The sequence below is a fragment of the Lepidochelys olivacea genome, assembly GCF_965140295.1.
Source record: "Lepidochelys olivacea isolate rLepOli2 genome assembly, chromosome: 17".
NCBI lineage: Eukaryota > Metazoa > Chordata > Testudines > Cheloniidae > Lepidochelys > Lepidochelys olivacea.
In genome coordinates, this window is record NC_140427.1 from 9,337,676 (window position 1) to 9,358,553 (window position 20,878).

General features: G+C 37.2%; 1 protein-coding gene across 3 annotated transcripts in view; it reads right to left on the reverse strand.

Moving 5' to 3' along the window:
- NF1 (neurofibromin 1) overlaps nucleotides 1–20,878 on the reverse strand; it is a 168,252-nt gene that overhangs the window by 127,578 nt on the left and 19,796 nt on the right. For all 3 annotated transcript variants that reach the window (XM_084650627.1, XM_084650626.1, XM_084650625.1), the window contains exons 3-14: nucleotides 20,620–20,703; nucleotides 18,198–18,388; nucleotides 15,582–15,688; nucleotides 15,207–15,274; nucleotides 14,833–14,908; nucleotides 13,231–13,388; nucleotides 9,362–9,535; nucleotides 8,581–8,703; nucleotides 8,213–8,287; nucleotides 6,318–6,449; nucleotides 2,129–2,263; nucleotides 774–887 (exon numbers count right to left, since the gene is read on the reverse strand). In XM_084650627.1, the coding sequence (XP_084506753.1) occupies nucleotides 774–887; nucleotides 2,129–2,263; nucleotides 6,318–6,449; nucleotides 8,213–8,287; nucleotides 8,581–8,703; nucleotides 9,362–9,535; nucleotides 13,231–13,388; nucleotides 14,833–14,908; nucleotides 15,207–15,274; nucleotides 15,582–15,688; nucleotides 18,198–18,388; nucleotides 20,620–20,703 (1,437 nt within the window). The remainder of the gene's footprint in view (nucleotides 1–773; nucleotides 888–2,128; nucleotides 2,264–6,317; nucleotides 6,450–8,212; nucleotides 8,288–8,580; nucleotides 8,704–9,361; nucleotides 9,536–13,230; nucleotides 13,389–14,832; nucleotides 14,909–15,206; nucleotides 15,275–15,581; nucleotides 15,689–18,197; nucleotides 18,389–20,619; nucleotides 20,704–20,878) is intronic.

The following is a 20,878-nucleotide window of genomic DNA, read 5'->3' on the forward strand; positions in this document are numbered from 1 at the left end:
AAATCAATCTTGGTGTTTTGCCTGCTGGACTACTGAAGCTCATTTACCTCAAGTGTGGTGCACTTTAATTACAGAACAAGCAGGGAAAGGATTTTAACAGCCTTAGGATTAGAAGTACTTGCCTGCTTATATGCCCCCTCCACACTTGCTGATTCAGAAAGTAACCATCATTGGCCATGGTCCCAGAGGTAAAATGAATACTTATCTCAGCCAGTCAGAAAGAACTGGGGCAGACAGGCAGGCTGTCAGTGGAGGGATTTTAACAGTACTCTCTCTACAATGTAGTGGAAGATCCATAAAACCCCTTCTGAAATAGATCTTGGTTAAGGCCAGCTTCAGTGAGGAACAAATCTCTCAGTGACATGGGAGGACCACAGAAGACAATTCCCTATCATACCTTTGAAATCTTTCCTTAAATAGGCCTTTGCTTTATTGTATTGCAAACTTTCAATTGAACCTACTTTTAGAAAAATGCATGAATACAGACCAAACACTAAAGGCTCATCTACACACCAAGTTACTGAGGACATTGCTACAGTGCAGTCAAAGTCCCCGAGTGCTGTACCAATGTCCACACGGCCATGCTGCAAGCTGGTGCGCTGCAAATTCACACCCTAGCTTGCAGAGTGGTAACTTGCCATGTAGACAAGCTCTAACACTCAACTTTGGAAACAAACTGATCAATACTTAAAAGCTTTTACACAAAAAGCCTGATATGCTCAGCACAATTCACAAGCTAATCACCCTGCGTGGGGGAAGAACACTTCCCTTACCTCCATGGCTTCTTGGGCTATTTCTGGCATGTTGGACTGTGGAACAAGTTGTACAAGTCCAGTAATTAATTCAGCAGTACTACTCTGTGTCTCAGGCCCTTGCTTCCTTGGATTCTAAACAGTAAAGAGAGTAAAATGGTTTGAAAAGCAACGTTGTTCAGAAATGGGCCATGTTTTATCTGCTCTGAAAATGCAGACCCCTTCAATACCCTGGCCAACAGCATTCACAGAACTAAATTAACCGCAGGCAGACTTCAGGTGACTACTTTCATAGATCCTCATACAAGTAAAGAGGGATTGGTGAGTTGGTTTTTTTTTGTTTGTTTTTTGAGATAGTCCTTGAATGTCATACTTTGGGGCAATCTAAAAAAAAATTCAAACTGAAGAGTAAACAAAACAGACAAAATAAAATTTCACAACCCTCATTATAAGATTCAGATTGTAATAAAATGATAATGATTATTTGGCAATATTGTACATCCAATGTTATTTTCAAGGTGTACATTTAACATAATTGGAACTAATTTCTGATGCTTTGGTTAGAGTTGATCTCCATATTATGATTTGCAGAATCCCAGAAAAATTATTTGAAAGGAACCTTACAGAATACCCATTATGACATCCATTTACAAAATAAGCATATCTTAGTAAGTTTACTGTCCTCTCTTTTTCATATCTCCCTTATGATTCTTTGGTGACTTTCCCTCAGTCTTTCCACAGTGTTATTCATAACATCTCTTCTATCATATTTTTACAAGTTGAGTTCATTAATTTCTCTTTAGTATTCTCTTTTGTTTTTCTGCTCGAGATTTTTACCCTAATTCTTTTTCCTGATCGTATTTTCTTCCCCAATCCATTTCCCCTCTATTCAAGTTTACAGGTTTTATACTCTTTGTCACTTTAATCTGGCGCTCTCTAGAACCAAAGAACTTCATGCCCTGCAGTCTCGCTATCTTGTCGTCTCATTCTTGACACAATGATCAGCAACTAGGATGACTGACTGGGATCTGTCCTAACGCACTGCCCAGGTTCATCACATTACTGATAAGCAGAAGAAATACAGTGGGATGGGCCTGGTGTTTATATAATGGACATTAGAAAAGCTGCCTTCATAAATTGTCTTGATTGGATGACGAGAAGAGAAAAAAGTATCATCCTAGAGCTAAACATTCTGAGTTTGAATTTTTATTTTTTTTACCAATTTTATTACTTTGTTTTTGGTATTTATACTTTAGTGACTTTATTTCCTAGGGTTATTTATATGATGACTTCATATTTAACAAAAAGCTAAAATGCTTTTTCAATATTTCTTTTAACATCAAGATTTCACTAATTCAACAGTAACATTTACTTACATACAGCAAGAGCTTTGGATCAGCATGTAACAGTTTTACCATGGATAACAGCAAAAACTTATAACTTCTGGTTTCCAAGTCTGTAGGTTTTTCTTTAAATTTAAGGCTTGTCATTTTCTCTTTAAATGTAAGACTCTAAGGAAAAAATATTACAACATTTGTCAATGAAGTACTACATATAGCGGGGTTGATAATTTAACATTTTTAAAAGCTTATTATTTTTATAATCAATAATGCATGAAAAGGAACAGGTATCATATGGCTAACAATTGTATATGCAATTCAGTAAAGTATAAATATAACTTTTGTACTTTACCCTTTTATGTATTCACTTTAACCTTTTACATATTAAAAATATAGTTTGTTTAAAAATAAGCTATCATTTTAATTAAAACTATATGTAAGCGAAAAAGAATTTCATCTTGTCAATAAGTTGCCCACAAAAGGTTTTCTGAAATTGGGGAAAAACCTATGAAAATAATTATTCCAATACTAAGAAAATCAGATATACCTACTAATAAAATATTGTAATTTTTTTTAATCCCTCAAACAACAACAAAAATCAAAATACTTCTGCTGGCACAGCAATCGATGGTTTTAATTTAACTTCAACATCTTGGGGGGTTTTTTAATACGTTTAGATTTTTAAAACAGAGTTAGTTTAAATCACAGTAATGTTAACATGCTGTTTTTCGATATTAATGTAAATGACAATACTTTAAGGCAGGTTTCAGAGTAACAGCCGTGTTAGTCTGTATTCGCAAAAAGAAAAGGAGGCACCTCAGACACTAACCAATTTATTTGAGCATAAGCTTTCGTGAGACTTTCGTGGGACTAAATAAATTGGTTAGTCTCTAAGGTGCCACAAGTCCTCCTGTTCTTTTTACTGTAAGGCAAGAACTCACTCTTCTCACATTTTAAGCAGTAGCAGCTGTGTTACTCTATTTTAATGCAATGGATCTCTGAAAACCGTGTCTTGCAGTTTTCAGATGGTGCTGAATCATTAGTAAAATACAGAGGCCCGGTCTACACTACACAGTTAGGTCAACATATGGCAGCTTACGTTGACCTAATTATGTCAGTGTACACACTACAGCCTTGTCCCAATGATGCAAGTGCCCTACTACACTGACATAACAACTCTACCTCCATGAGAGGCTTATGTCGAAGTAGTTAGGGCAACACAGTGTCTGTGTAGACAGTGTATTCCCTACATCAGCTGTTGAGTGTCTTATCAATTTCACGGCTCTCCTGGAGCTGGAGCCATTAAATTGACAAGGAAGCCTGGCTCCAGGCTCCCCAACCGGGCTGCTGCCAAGCCTCTGCTCCAAGCTGGGCTGCCAGTCAGGCTCCCAACTCGGGCTGCCACCCGGGCTCACAGATCTCTGCTCCGCCCCCTGGATTTTGGCTCTACACTCCCTGCTGAGAGCCCGGCTGCACTGAAGCTCTCCGCTGGGAGCCCAGTTGCTGCCCGTGCTCACTTCCCTGCCAGGAGCATGGCTGCTGACTGGGCTCCGGGTACATATCTCCCCACTGGAGGTGAGAAGCCCTAGGAGCAGCTGGGCTCCCGGCTGGGAACTGCGCACAGCTGAGAGCCTTAGCTCCCAGTCCCCCACACTGCCCCCTTCAGTTGGTGGAAGCGCTCTGGTGAGGAGGAGACAGAAGGAAAGTAGACAGAAGGAGAGTAACGTGATCATAGGTTGACTTATCACTGTAGTATAGAAATGCCCGTACAGTACTCTAACACAGGCTAAAGTCAGAGAAAGTTAGCTTCATTTGAAGAGGAATGGTGAAATACTACTCATACAATATTCAATTTCCTCATTTGCATGGGAGGAGATTCTAATGCCTCTGTTCATCCTAGCTCACCAGGGAAACAGTTATGCAATTCAGATATGAAAAAAAATCTGAACTAGGTGAGAGAGTCTACCACCTTTATAAGTAAGTGTGACTATCTGTCCCGAGATATGGCCTATGCACCTTCACACAAATGGACACACAGAGAATTACAGTTAACTATGTAAAGTTACACTACTGGACAGAGGAAGCTCTCAGGAGCTATTTGATATCTGCAAAGGAGTTTCTTCAGTACAACTAAGAAATATGTTAATCCTTGTTCAGTGTCCTTGATCAAAGGGGAATTGCCCTCCACATCTGACAAATATCTGGATGTTGCTAATCATGAGAGCTTAAAAGTTAGTCTAATTTACAAATGTATGCCCTCATCTTGCAAAACTTACAAATATGCGTAACTTTAAGCATGTGAATGGCTCCCATTGCATATTGGCTGTGTTTTTTCAATCTCATTATAAACAATATTTTGACTAAACTATAAATTGTTTGGGACAGAGACCTTTTTGTTCTATGCTTGTATAGAGCCTTGCACAATGAAATGCCAGGGTTCCTAGGTGCTACCACGATGGTATTTTTTGTCCAAACTGTATAATCTGTAATTAGCATCTAATTTTGCTTACTTTTTAAGTCTGTGAAAATAGGAATATTTAAAATTATAGTATTTCAAGTTTTACAATTTATTTTATTGAGTTTTATATGCATGAGGGACTCAACAATAGCAGTGAACACAGTATTCTTTAAAAACTTAAATAAATTCATCCCTGGGAAGATACCTTTCAAGCGGTAACACTGAAGTTGCAAGCTTTTTATTTTAACTTTTTGATCTACAGATTTATACCCTGGAACAAAAAAGTAGTCTCAAAGATTACAAGCCTATTCTTGAATTCTTTTCAAGTATGGCTTTGTGTAATTACAAATTTGAGACTTTATAATCCCAAACTATTTTGCTAAAAAAAATTCAATTTCACTCTTAAAGATGCACAATAAAATCTCATACTCAAAGCATTTGACAAAAAGTGACAACTGTACTGCCAGAGAAAACTGCTACTGTATATGATCACTTTGTCACAATTAAGGGAACTCTGAAAAGAAAAGCATGGCAGAAAGGAAGCTGTATGGTTTATCTGATCTGTGAAATGATTTATTTACTTCATACAACCTATAATTGAAGACATGCTACATATTCCATCTGAAATGAAGTGATGTGACTTCAACGGTAACTATACACAGAAAAGTCAAAGAAATTGAAGGCTTTTCTGCGGTAGTTACAATGGGTCATACTTACAGCAACAGAGGCCCACTGCCATGCAAAACAGTGACTGGTTGGCATCTGATCATGTGAGCGACAGCAGCCAATAAGAACAGAAAATAAGAAGCAAAAGACAAAGCACCACCAATCAATCAATCTCAGAGTTGCCAAGTACAATACCCTTGCTATATTCTCAACAGATGAATGTACAGATATAAAAACTGAGTTAAACAATTCTATAACGTTCAACTAATTTTGCCCAATCATTTTCTTTTAAACAAAATACTGAATTATTAGGAATATTTCAGCTGCATGTATAGCTTTAGGCCTTCTGCTACAGTAAATATCTGGGACACTGAAAACTATATCTTTGCAAAAAACAAACAAGTTAACTTCGCACAATATAGAAAGTCCTAAACTGAAAGTTCAAAATGAGCAGAACTACTTCAAAAGACATTTGGATAGCATACTATAGACTAATCCACGATTTATTGAAGATTTTTATAAAGATGATCAAAGCAGTTTTCATTTCATAATGCTTGCAAATCTTTACAATTTCTGTGCTGTCACTAAGACCAAACAGCCAACATGCTTAAGACAGAGTAAGTAAAACAAACAAAAAGCATTTCAAATCAAAAACTCCTGCTCATCATCAATGTAGAAATGCAGCAGATACTGAAATTTATTCTGCTGTATGCAGCAGAGGGTAGAATTATTCTGATTATGAAAAAAAAAAAAAAAAAAAAAAGGCCAAGTATTGCCTTCACTAAATAGGCCTGGATATAGCAAGACACCTTAAAAGAACATTCAGACTGTATTACAGAAAGTAGATTATTTCTATCTTGTCGGTCTGAGAGCAGCATAAAAGCTAAGAAACAAGATCACTAATTAACTTAGTAGGAATACTTTGTGAATACACAGAATACTGCAAGGTTTACAGAGCATGTAAGGCTCTCTGTTGCTTTATGGATTGCTACATTTTTACTCTATCTTCCAGACTAACATTGATGAATAGAACAGCAGGAATGGAATGGAGACAGAAAATGCAATGGACAGTAATTGTTAAATCACAGCCCCAAGGCTTACCGGTGTCATACGAATTGCTGGATGGGCCCCACAACCCTGCACAGCTTTCTGAAGTGTTTCACTGAACATGCTGCGGAGTTCCACGGCGTGACAGTACACAGCATCAATCTTGGGCCACCAGTCCACTTCAGACTAGGAAGAAAATACACTGGTACTTAAAAAGTAGCACGTCATACAAATCACAATCTATTTAAAACAAAAACCCAAAACAGACTACTTGCTGTCATAATTGGTTTTTCAGTCAGTAAGTACTTCAAGATCAGTGTCAGTTAGACTGACATTGGAGAAGTTAGTAGCAGATTACAAAAGCAAGCCAAATTAAAGAAGTTGCTACTTAAAGTCCAGTTTAAGACATGAATATTCAAAATGGGCTATGCAATACTATTCAAAGGGCAAATAGTTTTCACAACAAAGATTTCATTAGCTTGGAATCAGTTTTTTTTCTACTCCAAGTTTTCTGTTTTCTTTTGCCAGAAGGGGTTAAATTAAGACCCTTTTCCCTAATGGTTTTGTGCTTCATCGAAAACTACTTCCATACTCGCAATATTAGGAAACACGCAGTCACTTTTATCGAAGACAAGTGGGCACGGAGAGTTGTGCTTTAGCATTAAAGACCCAAAAAAGCCTCAAACTCAGCCTGAGAGCAGTGCAAAGTCCATGTATGAACTGCACATTCTATTAGACAACAAAAATTAGGGAGAAATTATTATAGAAAAGAACCATTTAAAGGCCAAAAGTTAATTTTATAAATGTTTTAAAACGAAAATCAAGTTTCACATTTCAGTGAAAGCCACTAGTTACAGGAGCTTTCTGTTCAAAGCTCTTCCCATAGCTAGTGCAAAAATACTACAAGAGCAGCCCTAGGGAGAGCCCACAGGATTTGGGGCAGGCTACTGCTTTAGCAAAAACCTGTGATGCTCCAAGTTACACAGTGCAATGTGGTTTAAATATTTTTAAAGCTCTCTGGATTGTGGGTTTAATCTCTGTTCTAGGAATTTTTACTTTTTTAAAATAAATGCGTGTCCTGTCTTTTTACCCCACACCAAATGGAGATAATAGGGGTAAGCCTCGCCCATCTGTTCATTGCATCTACCTGTTGTCTCTCATTTTATACTTGGATTATAAACTCTTTTGGGCAGGGACCACCTTCTTTGTATGAGTGTACAGCGCTTGGCCTAATGGGGCCCTTTTCCATGACTAGGACCCCGTTTCCATGACTGGCATAATACCACCAATACCACCTAGCACGTACGTAGCATTTTACAAAGGAGGTACCCATCACTATTACCATTTTATGGATGAGAAAACTGAAACACAGAGAAGTGAAGTGACTTGCCCCAGGTAACCCAGTAGTTGAGCTGGGAATGGAACCCAGATCTGTCGAGTCCCAGTCCATTGCTCCATCCACTAGGCAATACTGCCTCCCATAATATAAATAATGAGTCTGCGGTCCTCCTCCCTTAAATGATCAATGTCAATACACTGGAAAGAGCAAGAGGGGTTGAAGCAGCAAAGGAACTGCTGCCATGCAACTATGGTGATTAGAATCTCGGCCTATTTTGAAACCTGGTAAGTAGATAATGAGGAAGCTTGTTATGCAACAGGAAAATAGCACTTTATATTAAAAACAATACAATAAACATGCTTTTTCATCCTCACATTTCAGCACATTAAATTTGTACTGAGATGCAGACCTGTAACTCAGTGAGCCCAAGGTCGAAGAGACCTAAATCCATTGTCCATAAATGGGCAAATCTTGATGATTGTGCTAGAACCAGTAGAATGAACACAGTGCGCAAGATTTAGTCTACTGCCAATAGTCTATTCAAATGAATATTTCAATTCCTAAATAAAATCAACCACCTCTAGGCTAACTAAATACTTTTAAAACTTACATTTGTGATTATTCGCTGGAGTGAGTTAACCAGCACATAATGAAACGTTGATGGGGAATTCTGTGCCAAGCAGATCTAGAAGGAAAACGTTAATATAAAAGCCATTTAGGAAAACTGTTATTCTTTAACATCTCTCAAGATCAGATTGAACAAAGCACCAAAGCCCTTTTAGTAAATTTAAAAAATTTCAATACAAGCAGAACAGCAGACAGATTGATACAAAATACTCAACACAAAGAATTTCTGACAAATATTAATAAGTTTGAAATTATTTATGAATTTCTGGCTGCCACTAACACACCCTTGATATCTGACAAGTCATAAATAGCATCAGAAGACACTACTTGCCCATAAAATCATGGCCTCACCTTAAGGTATGGGTTCTTCTGAGGGTTTATGCGAAAGCAGGAAACTAAGCAGTCTATCATAAGGTCTACATCTGCATTCTGATTGCCTCTTGAGAAAGGTTTACTTGGATTAAACAGCAAGGTCTACACAAAAATTCAGATAAAAATGTTATTCCAGTCTGCTTGTAATATATCACTAATTTGTTAAAAAAAATCAGAGAGTAGGTCACTCTAAACGTTACAATTTTAAAAATCTGCTAACATTCGTTATTTCTGAAACCTCTTAAATAATATTTAATCTTTAAAAAAAGTCAACTTTTACAGATTTAATAGAGACAAAAAAGAAAATTCAGAACCTATCCCTTGCTTTTTAATTCACCCATATAATCTCAGAAGCTTGGTTGATTACATGTTGCAATACCCAGAGCTAAAGATGTATTTGGAAAAGCAAGAAGTAGTTTGGGCATTACATATGGGATGTAAGTGGGTAAATGTTGCATTAAGAGAATATAAAATTCCTTAGTGCTATTTAAGCCAAAAGGCATTCAGCAGAAACAAAATGTAGGAAGTCAAGAGACAATGCGGGATTTGAGAGAAGGAAAGTAAGAGTGAATGAAGAATACTGGAGCTGCAATACTGGTGTAATTATAAAATACTAGAACATGCACAGCTTGCTTACAAAAATGCTACCAAAGATACTCCAAGACATTGGGCTTATTAGTAAAAGACAAACGAATCAATTTTCTCATCAGATCTAGAAAACGACAAAATGATTTCCAGGCTCCTCTCTCTTCCTCTTTACCTTAAGATCATCAACCATGGACTGCACGAGAAGGAAAATGACAGAATTATCTTCCCAGTTGATGTAGGTGGATGCTTTGCACAGTTTAACACAAGCAATAGCAGCACTTTCAGTCAGCTGTCTGCTCCCACTATGGCTTGCAAGTGCTTTCCTGAGGTTGTCCAGAAACAGTTTCTGCAGAATTCAAACATAAAAACCAAAAAAGAAAAGAAAAGAAAATAGTTATAACCAATGTTTTAGGAGCTGTGGACAGAGCTTTTACATTTTTAAATACCAAAAAAAAAATGGAAATACTGGTGTATCAGTTTAGAAAAGTATATTTTATTCTTTACACACTCACTTTGGACCATTCACATTTGTGTGAAGATACCATGATATATTCAGCTTGGCAGTGGCCAACTTGGATGCTCCAAGGATTGCTTATTTTTAGTTGTAGCCAAGTCAAATTCTATCTGTGTTACAGAACTTCATTTGCACACCAAACTTTTCGGGTACAAAATATATCAGAAGAACAGAAGAAGGTTGTGTTGGTGGGGGAGTGGCACTATATGTGAAAGAAAGTGTAGAATCAAATGAAGTAAAAATCTTAAATGAACCAAACTGTACCACAGAATCTCTACGGATAGTAATTCCATGCTCGAATTAGAAGAATATAGCAGTAGGGATATATTACAGACCACCTGACCAGGATGGTGATAGTGACTGTGAAATGCTCAGGGAGATGAGAGAGGCTATTAAAGTAAAAAACTCAGTAATAAGTGGGGGGATTTCAACTATCCCCATATTGACTGGATACAGATCACCTCAGGACAGGATGTAGAGACAAAGTTTCTTAACACCTTAAATGACTGTTTCTTGGAGCAGCTAGTCCTGGATCCCACAAGAGGAGAGGCAATTGTTGATTTAGTTGTAATTGGAGCACAGGATCAGGTCCAAGAGGTGCATATAGCTGGACCGCTGGTAACAGTGACCATAATATAATTAAATTTAACTCCCTGTGGTGGGGAAAACACCACAGCAGCCCAACACTATAGCATTTAATTTCAGAAAGGGGAACTACGCAAAGATGAGGAGGTTAGTTAAACAGAAATTAAAAGGCACAGCCTCAAAAGCAAAATCCCCACAAGCTGCATGGAAACTTTTTAAAGACACCATAATAGAGGCTCAACTGAAATGTATACCCCAAATTAAAAAAAAAAAAAAGTAAGAACCAAAAAAAGAGCCACCATGGCTAAACAACAAAGTAAGAGAAGCAGTGAGAGGCAAAAAGGCATCCTTTGAAAAGTGCAGGTTAAACCCTAGTGAAGAAAACAGAAAGGAGCATAAACTCTGGCAAATGAAGGTAAAAATATAATTAGGAAGGCCAAAAAAGAATTTGAAGAACAGCTAGCCAAAGATTCAACAAGTAATAGCAAAAAAAATTAAGTACATCAGAAGCAGGCAGCCTGCTAAACAACCGGTGGGGCCACTGGACGATAGAGATGCTAAAGGAGCACTCCAGGACGATAAGGCCATTGTGGAGAAACTAAATCAATTCTTTGCATCGGTCTTCAAGGTTGAGGATGTGAGGGAGATTCCCAAACCTGAGCCATTCTTTTTAGCTGACAAATCTGAGGAACTGTCCCAGATTGAGGTGTCATTAAAAGAGGTTTTGGAACAAATTGATAAACTAAACAGTAATAAGTCACCAGGACCAGATGGTATTCACCCAAGAGTTCTGAAGGAACTCAAATTGCAGGACTATTAACTATAGTCTGTAACCTATCATTTAAATCAGCTTCTGTACCAAATCACTGGAGGATAGCTATTGTGATGCTAATTTTTAAAAAGGGCTCCAAAGGTGACCCCGGAAATTACAGGCCTGTAAGCCTGACTTCAGTACTGAGCAAACTGGTTGAAACAATAGTAAAGAACAAAATTGTCAGACACATAGGCGAAAATAATTTGGGGTTTATTTTTTGGGGGGGGGGGGGGTAAAAAAATGGTTTTTGTAAAGGGAAATCATGCCTCACAAATCTACTAGAATTCTTTGCGGGGGTCAAAAAAAGTTTGGACAAGGGGGATCCAATGGATATAGTGTATTTAGATTTTCAGAAAGCCTTTGACAAGGTCCCTCACCAAAGGCTCTTAAGCAAAGTAAGCAGTCATGGGATCAGAGGAAAGGTCCTCTCATGGTCTGGTAACTGGTTAAAAGATAGGAAACAAAGGGTAGGAATAAATGGTCAGTTCTCAGAATGGAGAGAGGTAAATAGTGGTGTCCCCCAGGAGCCTGTACTAGACCCAGTCCTATTCAACATATTCATAAATGATCTAGAAAAAGGGGTAAACAGTGAGATGGAAATATTTGCAGATGATACAAAACTACTCAAGATAGTTAAGTCCCAGGCAGACTGCAAAGAGCTACAAAAGGATCTTTCAAAACTGGGCAATTGGGCAACAAAATTGCAGACGAAATTCAATGTTGATAAATGCAAAATAATGCACATTGGAAAACAATCCAAACTATACATATAAAATGATGGGGTCTAAATTAGCTGTTACCATTCAAGAAAGATCTTGGCGTCACTGTGACTAGTTCTCTCAAAACATCCACTCGATGTGCAACAGCAGTCAAAAAAGAGAGCCGAATGTTGGAAATCATTAAGAAAGGGATAGATTATAAAACAGAAAATATACTGCCTCTATATAAATCCATGGTACGCCCACATCTTGAATACCGCATGCAGATGTGGTCACCCTATCTCAAAAAAGATATATTGGAATTGGAAAAGGTTCAGAAAAGGGCAACAAATTATTAGGGTATGGAACGGCTGCCGTATGAGGAGAGATTAATAAGACTGGGACTTTTCAGCTTGGAAAAGAGATGACTAAGGGGGGATATGTTAGAGGTCTATAAAATCATGACTGGTGTGGAGAAAGTAAATAAGCAAGTGTTATTTACTCCTTCTCATAACACAAGAACTAGGGGTCACCAAATGAAATTAATAGACAGCAGGTTTAACACACACAAAAGGAAGCATTTTTTCCACACAAGGCACAGTCAACCTGTGGAACGCCTTGCCAGAGGATGTTGTGAAGACCAAGACTATAACGGGGTTCAAAAAAGAACTAGATAAATTCATGGAGGATAGGTCCATCAATGGCTATTAGCCAGGACGGGCAGGGATGGTGTCCCTAGCCTCTGTTTACCAGAAGCTAGGAATGGGCGACAAGGAATGGATCATATGATGATTACCTGTTCTGTTCATTCCCTCTATAGCACCTGGCATTGGTCACTTCTGGAAGATAGGATACTGGGCTAGATGGACCTTTGGTCTGACCCAGCATGGCTGTTATGTTCTTATTTCCACACATTGCAAAAAAACCGAATCAAACAAAAAAAAAACAAAAACAAAAACACCCCACTGCCCACAAAGTTCAGTTCAGATTAGCAGTAATGTAAAACTTGATTAAGGGACTTGGGGAGGAATTTGGCAGGATTCAAAACTCTAGGAGTTCTTTACTCTCAAGCCCAGCAGGGACTGTAAGTGCTAAGGTGGCAGTTTGTTCCGCACAAACCCTTTTTTTAGTTCTAGGAATTCAATTGTCACGAGTAGCTATACAACCCTCATCAAGCAGGATATATGTCATTACACAAAGCTCTGATGGTAGGGAAAGTAAAGGGCTAGGTGAGAGCTCCAAGAAGCCTGAATAGTAGGAAAAAGTAGGGATTTAATAGGGGGGTTTAATGTGGGTTTTTAAAAAAAAAACAGAGGCAGAATAGGCTTATATCAGAGAGTATAGAGTTTTTAAACAATATAGGACATGCCAAGACACAAACCCTAGTGAATTCAGACTTTTTTTCACTATGACATTTTAGCTTTCTTCACCTTGTTTATTTTGGTTTCCTCCACCACATCCTTGGCTATATCTTGAATGATTTCTGGACACAGGACAAGAAGAATGATTTGCAGTGGCCAAACTGCTGCTTTACGTTTCGTGCTTTCGGCAAAGCCATCCACCAAGTCAAACAACTTCTCTGCACAATCTACATTATAAAACAACCAAATGACTACGGAAGAAACACTGAGGGGAAAAGCGTTTAAATATCCTGTTATGTTTAGCTCATAATCCTAATTTGCAAAGAACATTACTCAAAAGAAAAAGCACGAGAAATCTTTGGACTTTGGTTCAAGAAGAACAAAAGAAATATGAGCAAGACAGTCACACACATAATTTATTCACTAGACATGACTACTATAGAGCATTCCATAAATACATATGATCTGTGGATGAAGACTTATGTCAGAGTTAGGTATAACTGTCTGCAGAAAGAAATAGGAAATAAAAAAGGAGATTTCGAACATCTAAGGGGGAAAAAACATTGATCAAAAATATTATTCTATGAAATACTGTAACTGACGTGTACAAATGCCAAAATTTGCTTTCACTATTTTCCATAATTTTTAAAATCAATTATATTCATTCTTTTTCCAGCTAACCAACTCACTAAATAGTAGCTGAAGATTTAAACTGTGAAAAACTTTCCAGAATTCTAGTTTGCAGACACTAAAATATGCATGTACAAATAACAGACATTTCAGCCTGTTTTCAGAGTTCAGATACAGGTCCTATTATGACACAAATGGAAACTGGAAGGCTGCGTCTTGAGTACTGGGAAGCAAAAGAAGTTTAGCACTACTTTTGAAAGGAAGATAAAGGGGGAATAGAACATAAGAGGAAAAGTATGGCTCCTTCTAAAAAAATAAAATAATTGTGTTTTACAACCATGCTTAGGCATGCAATTGTGGCTGAACTGGGCTTTAAACAGTATTAAAACAATGATTCATAAAATAACTTTAAAATGTGCTTATGTCCTTCCCTAATTAGAAAGGCTAAAGCATATGTAGAGCCTTGTGTCAATACAAAATTTGTATTTGCATCCAATCCGCAAACGGTCCGTGGATATACGCAGATTTGCAGGACTCTAGACATAAAATTTGGATCCGCATTCATCTGCGATCTGAAACATGAAAATAAAGCAGATAGCTACAGATCTGCAGAGCTCTACGCATATGCTTACGTGCCCTTCCTGAACAGGAATGCTTTCCTGAATCAGGGGCTAAAATGTGTATTTGTAAATTTACTTTTATTTGTATGTAAGATAGTTTATGTTTGTGTGTTTTGTTTACTTGTTATGTGTACCAAAATAGAGCTCTATAAAGCAGGCCAGTTCCCACCATTACCCCCTTCCTCCTCATTTCCATTTGTTGAGTGAAGGGAGATAAAGAGTGTATCCCAGGCTGCTCTGGCAAAGGATGACAGAAAGATGCTTCTTTTATGCGAGCTGCCTGAGAAGCAAGAAGTGTACAAAATGTCCGTGAAGTTGGTGATCTCTGACATAAAACTTTGTGAAAGTTACAACCAATGGACTTAGCCTGATAAATCCATATTTTAAGAGATACACATCAAAATGATTTGTTATGTCTTACCCGCCATATCAGTCTGTGGTGTCTGGTAAAGCTTTGTGAATTCATCAGGATAGTTTTCCACCCAGTTCCAAAATGCCTACAGATAATTCAACATGTCTTTACACATATGCAACAATCAGTTTAGGAAATAAACTCAGCTTAGGAAATAAACTTTCAATGGAAGAGATGACTTTTTTTGTCCTTCAGAGTCTCAGCATGCAGTGCTTTTACAGCAAAACTCTCATACATGTGTGTTTACAGTGAAAAGTGACCTGTTCAAAAGAGACTAGTGTTTTCCGGTTCCTAAATTCAAACAGGGGCATGAGACTGCAAATCAGTGACTGAGGAACAGCAAGAAAATTCCACTTAGAATATATCAACGGTAACATACTTGCCTTTTCAAGACTGTTTATAACGGCCAGTTGAGCTACTTTCTTTAGGGCTTTAAACTTAAATACTGTCTCTGCAAAAATAAAAAATTTTGACATTTGAAAGAAAAACTCATTCCTAACAAAATAGGTATATAATAATTCAACCCAATAATACAGCTCAGAGGTTCTAAGCACCAGCTATTTTAAAATCAGATGCTAATTATAATTTGAAGTAAAATTATACTGTTTGTAAATTAATATACAGGAATGTGTTATACCAGCGTAACTGTGTCTATGCTAGGGGGTCATACCACTAACTACAGATTTCTAAACAGATAGTTATGGCAGCACAAAACTAGTCTGATGATCAGCCCTAAGATATACAGTTTCACAGCCTACCTTGCAATATTCGTTTCAGTTTTATGCAGTCCACACTTATATACTGTAAAAGTTCAATATCATGAACATCAGCATTATCTTCCGAACACACAGTCAGTTCCTGTAATCTAAAGAGATGCAAAGTAAAGTAATAACTCAAAACAATAAACGGTATTAACTTCTCAAAACAGAGAATGTCAGCCATGGTTGACATGTTTATACTTATGAAAAACACCTCCTATTATACAAGTGAAATGAAAACAAACAGTAAACATTTGAATATTAAAGGATCATCATCATCCCGTCCAGAGACTTACAATTAGAACTTTGACAGATCCAAGAATTAAAAACAAACTTTGGATGACCACTAAGAGTTAATTTTACAGAATATTTTCATTTTATCATAATATAGAAAAGTTTCAGAGGAAAATTTCTCAACATTTCAAGATATAAGCTACAAATGCAATCAGTTTATATTTATGTTAACACCAAGTTTTTACCCTATATCCTCTTTTTCTTTACAATGCTGTGGAAGTAATCTATATTACATTTCACCTGAGCATTGACCTCTCTGACTCATGCTGGTGGTGCCTTTGGGCCATGCCCCTGGGAATGGGTGCCTTGCTTTGCACTTGAGCTATAGCATCTGGTCAACAATCAGGAGTATTCAGTGTCTCTGAAGGGAACTGCAGTCAGCCCTCAGGCAAAGGGGAGCCCCTTTTTTTTTTTTTTTGTCCCTAATGAAACTCCGTGAGTGTTAATCCCATCAGTTTAAGAACTGTGGTAAATTTTTTCCCTCCTTTTTCGAGGGTAACTTACTAAACACCATATCAGATCACAAGCCACTAATAACAATCATATGCGCCTGCAAGCTATGAGATTGTGTTGACTCCTTCCAAAGTTACAGATGTGTACTTGACATGATATGTGATTTCTATCACTACACACAAAAGCAGCTCTTCATTTCATCAATGGAGGGAAAACTTAACAGCCCACGCTGAGAACGGGAAGGTCCCTGATGCTGTGCTTTACATGCCAAAAATCCCCCAGCTGCTGTACAGAGCCTAGAAATATGCCTAAACAGGAAGCATGGGTCAAAAGATCAGCAATGCTAACTGTCGGCAGGCTGACCTCTGTGGATATTAGCAACAAACAGCCAAATGTTTAACCACTTCTATACCAATGAAAAACAGAATTGTGTGGAAACAAAAATCAACTCCAGCCTTGAAACAGCCTAGAATTTCAAAATTAAGTTTGAGTAAAAAAGATCTATACTGAAAAACTATACTGCAGATGTATAAACAAATACACATTAAAGAACTATCTACAAGAATAAGTTCTAGTGTAACTCCCTATAACAGAAGTGCATGGAATTATTTCCTACCCTGTAAGCAACTAAACCTAATCAATTTAGCAAAAACCACATCCTCCATCCTAGCTACTAAGTCCAGGTCCTTGAAAGAGAGATTATTAAAGCCCTTTAAAGTTTAAAGAATAGTTGAGATTTCAGCTAATTAGATGTTTAACAAGTTTCATATTTAAAATTTGAATGCACTTCCATTCTAATGTTCTTAAAGCTCTTTTAATTGTATAAGTTACACAAGCCCTAGTTTTAATTAGACTGGTGTACTAAGAACAACTCAAACTGGCATACTCACTGCTGCCCGACCCTAATAAAGGAGCATCGGATTCAATGCCAACAAATTATCCACTCAGTTATCCACTGTTGGTTATAACCACTCCACTCCGATAAGAGTTAAGCCTTTTCAAGCAACTTTCAAAGGACATAAAAGCATTTCCTTAATAAAAGTTTCCCATGCAAGCTTGGTGGGCTGGCCAAAGACATAGCACCGAAGAGATGCATGCAACGTGGGAAGTAAAGAGGGGATAGCATACCTTGGCCCTGATTCACCTCTCATTTAGAGTGGTGTAAATCAGGAGTAATTCCATTATAATCAGTGGGGATACACTGATATAAAACTCACATGAGAGGACAAGCAGGCTCCTTCCAAAGCCAATAAGGAGTAATATTCTTAGCTTTAAGGCAATCATGCCCCATTCTCAATCACACGAATGGACAGATATGGGCCTTCAAGTATGGAAAATTAGGGGAGGACAACACCCTTAAGGCTCCAACAGAGCTACAGAGAACTAGAAGTTACCATGAAACAGCAGACACATTAATGGATATAAGTTAAGTGTGTCTGTTAATCTTTAGAAATCTCTCACTAGCAAGCACCCACCCTACATTTCAACTTGGTTTTATCATTAGTTCCGTTCTATAGCAGGTTTTGTTCATATAAAAGCCGGTCTAAAAAATAAGTAAGTCTAGCACCCAGAAAATATGCTGTAAAAAACACAGACTGGAGACAGAATCTGACTAATTTTATCAACTGATGCTTAAGCAGAGTTTTGAAATGTAGAGGGATTTTCATCAGAAAAGATTTTAAACAAACAACTTATTATGATACAAACACCCCATCAGCATTTTCACGTTAATATTTTTCAGATCAGAAAGGTCTGTCGTGAATTTTAGCCTTTGTTTTCATCTATACTGATTAGAGCCAGGCAACAACATTCACAGTGTTTGAGAAGACATCTGATCCACTGGATAAGCTCTGCCATTCATGCACTCACCTGGTGGAAATGCGGCTGAAGACTGCATTAAAATTATTGCAACTCAGAGAAAAGAGAACCCCAGAGGCAGAATTGCGAAGTTCAGCTGCATGTTGGTTTCCTTCACGGTACGTATGGATAAAATGGCAGATTTCTGGCAGCAACTGTTTGACCAGCATCGTCTCATCTAGTCGCATCGTGTCCTTTGGTTGCTAAAATGTAAACATTTCACTTATTTCCTGAAATTCCCTTTCACAGCTTTACAGGCAAAAATAGTATTTCTAGTTACTACTATCCCAGGAAAAGATCTTCTACTACTTACTCTCTACACAGACTAAACTCTCATTGACTTCAACGCAAAAAAGCTCTGACCACCCCTCCCCCACTGCCGCTAACAGTAATTTCTTATAATTTCACATAAAGTAGTATTTTACATCTTTGAATATGTTTCCATACCTGACCTGTGAGACAATGTTAGTAGGTCAATATCATCAAGCACTGAATGGGCTATCAAAATACTTTTTTTGAGCAAGAGGTTTGAAGACTTAAGGGACACACCCTGCCAACCTGTCAAAGTATTGGTTTGAGAGCATTTGAGTCAGTTGTTTGCCTTAGAAGAACCTACGGTAAACTCAGACTCTTAATTCTCTCAAATGGTTTTCTGACCGTTGTTTTTCCTCCAGTAGGGATTTAAAAGACATGATGGAGAGGGTGCTTCTTTACTGACTCTGTAGCTTTTTTTGTTCTTGTCTGGAATCACACTCTTTCCTGTAGAATTCTACTTTTTCCAATTTGCACAGTACGAGGCATAAGGAAACTATTTAACGAAGAATTTAAAGAGCAACTTTACTAAGAATCTTAACAGACGGTCAGGTCAGCGTTTAAACTTTTAAAATCCTATCAATGAAATTACTATGGGCAATTCAGAAGTTGCAGTGATCCTACTTAGTTGACCTGAGTCTTGTTGCCATGAGAACTTGGTGAAACATTAAGAAGCAATAGTAAGCATGAAGTATGTCTGACCATATCACAGAACACAACTCTCTTTGGATACAGCTTTGGCTCAAGTCTTACTAAACATACTGGCTCAACTAGCTTTCATCTAAATTGACAAGACATACAATTTTAAGCTGCTAGAGGTTTCATTATGTATCTGAAACACACTGAGGTTTTGATCAATATGAATTGTGGCTTTTAAAAAAGGAAGATATGGATTTATGAAATTAGACAAGTCTAAGTTACTGGTATAATTTACTTTTTTTAAAAATTGAAATCTAGTCTGCATTATGTAGATACCTACATTCTTTTCTTACGTATTTAAAATAGCACGATTACTTAGATCATCAGCATCTTTACTATATTAAAAGATGTTCTACCTTGATAAACCAAACTCTATTGTATTTATTACACTGTAGAGAAATATCTTTTACAACCAGTACTAAGGAATTGCACACAGCTTTGATGATTTCATTACATTCTTCCTGGAACAAAGCTAAAAGAAATCTTTAGGAATAAACCTGAGACTCAGAGTTTTTACATAAGATGAAGTTTGGCTTTGCAATTATACAACTGTTTTCATCCCAAAGGTAAAGCAAACTGCCTCTCAGCAAAGATCTGAATGGAATAGGAAAGTTTGTGTGGAAACTTCAGAATTGGACTCTCACTGGAAGTTTGGATATGGTTAAAATAATGTAAACTAGGAAATACCTGCAAAAGTAATCTTAATATGGCAATAGTGAAGGATTCTGTCTGGGTATATAATTATAGAAAACAGAAACAGAACTATGTCAACAAGAAATCTCTGCTTCATTTAAGAAACACTAGCTAGGACTTCCACAAACTTCACTAATTTGAACATATAATTTAAGCATTTATATTTTAATTTTTACTATTTTCCACTTTTAAAATGATTGTAAAATTATCCTTTAATTTTGTATTAAATTGTGAAATGAAACCATTTTTATTCTTTCGTTTGTATCCCTACTTAGAATCTCCCCATCCACCCACAGTTTATACAAATGCAATGAAAGCTTAACACTGAAACCCATTACTTTAATTTGTTTTCCATGCACACAATGGTTTATTCTTTTTATATGAATTGTTGTAGAGAAACATACAATATTAGAACTTTGCAAGTGAAGTGGAGGAAAGATTAGATCTGAAACCTTCCTTTGTCCACTTAGTTAACAAGTCAAGGCATTTTTGATCACTGTTAATGGGGTGGAGGTGGGAGAGGATGGACATTCTACACATTGTTATTTTATCAGTTACATTAACTACTTCACAGAAGTTTTTCTAAAATTAGCATTAATTCTATGTGAAATAAATCAAGTGATTGTCAGTTTATTCATACCTAGTATACACAGGCACACATTTATAGAACTTCTGTTCACTTTTCTACATCTGATTCAGAAACTCAGCAATTATAAATTAGACTACTTACCCCAGCAAGACATTTTTCCAGTGTATCCAATATAATCAGCTGAGAGAGATATAAATTCTTTTCAGCAGCTTCTCCAAATATCCTCTACAAGAAAAGATACAGATTTAGCTCCAGTGAAAAAATCTGAGTGTAGCCCATTACAGCATTTAGGTGATACAGAAAATCTGCTGGGGATTAAGCAGCACATTAGGTTAATGCTCTAGCCTTTCCACCTTTGGAGTTCTGGTTCAAATTTAGAAATAGGACCAGTGAAAATGAG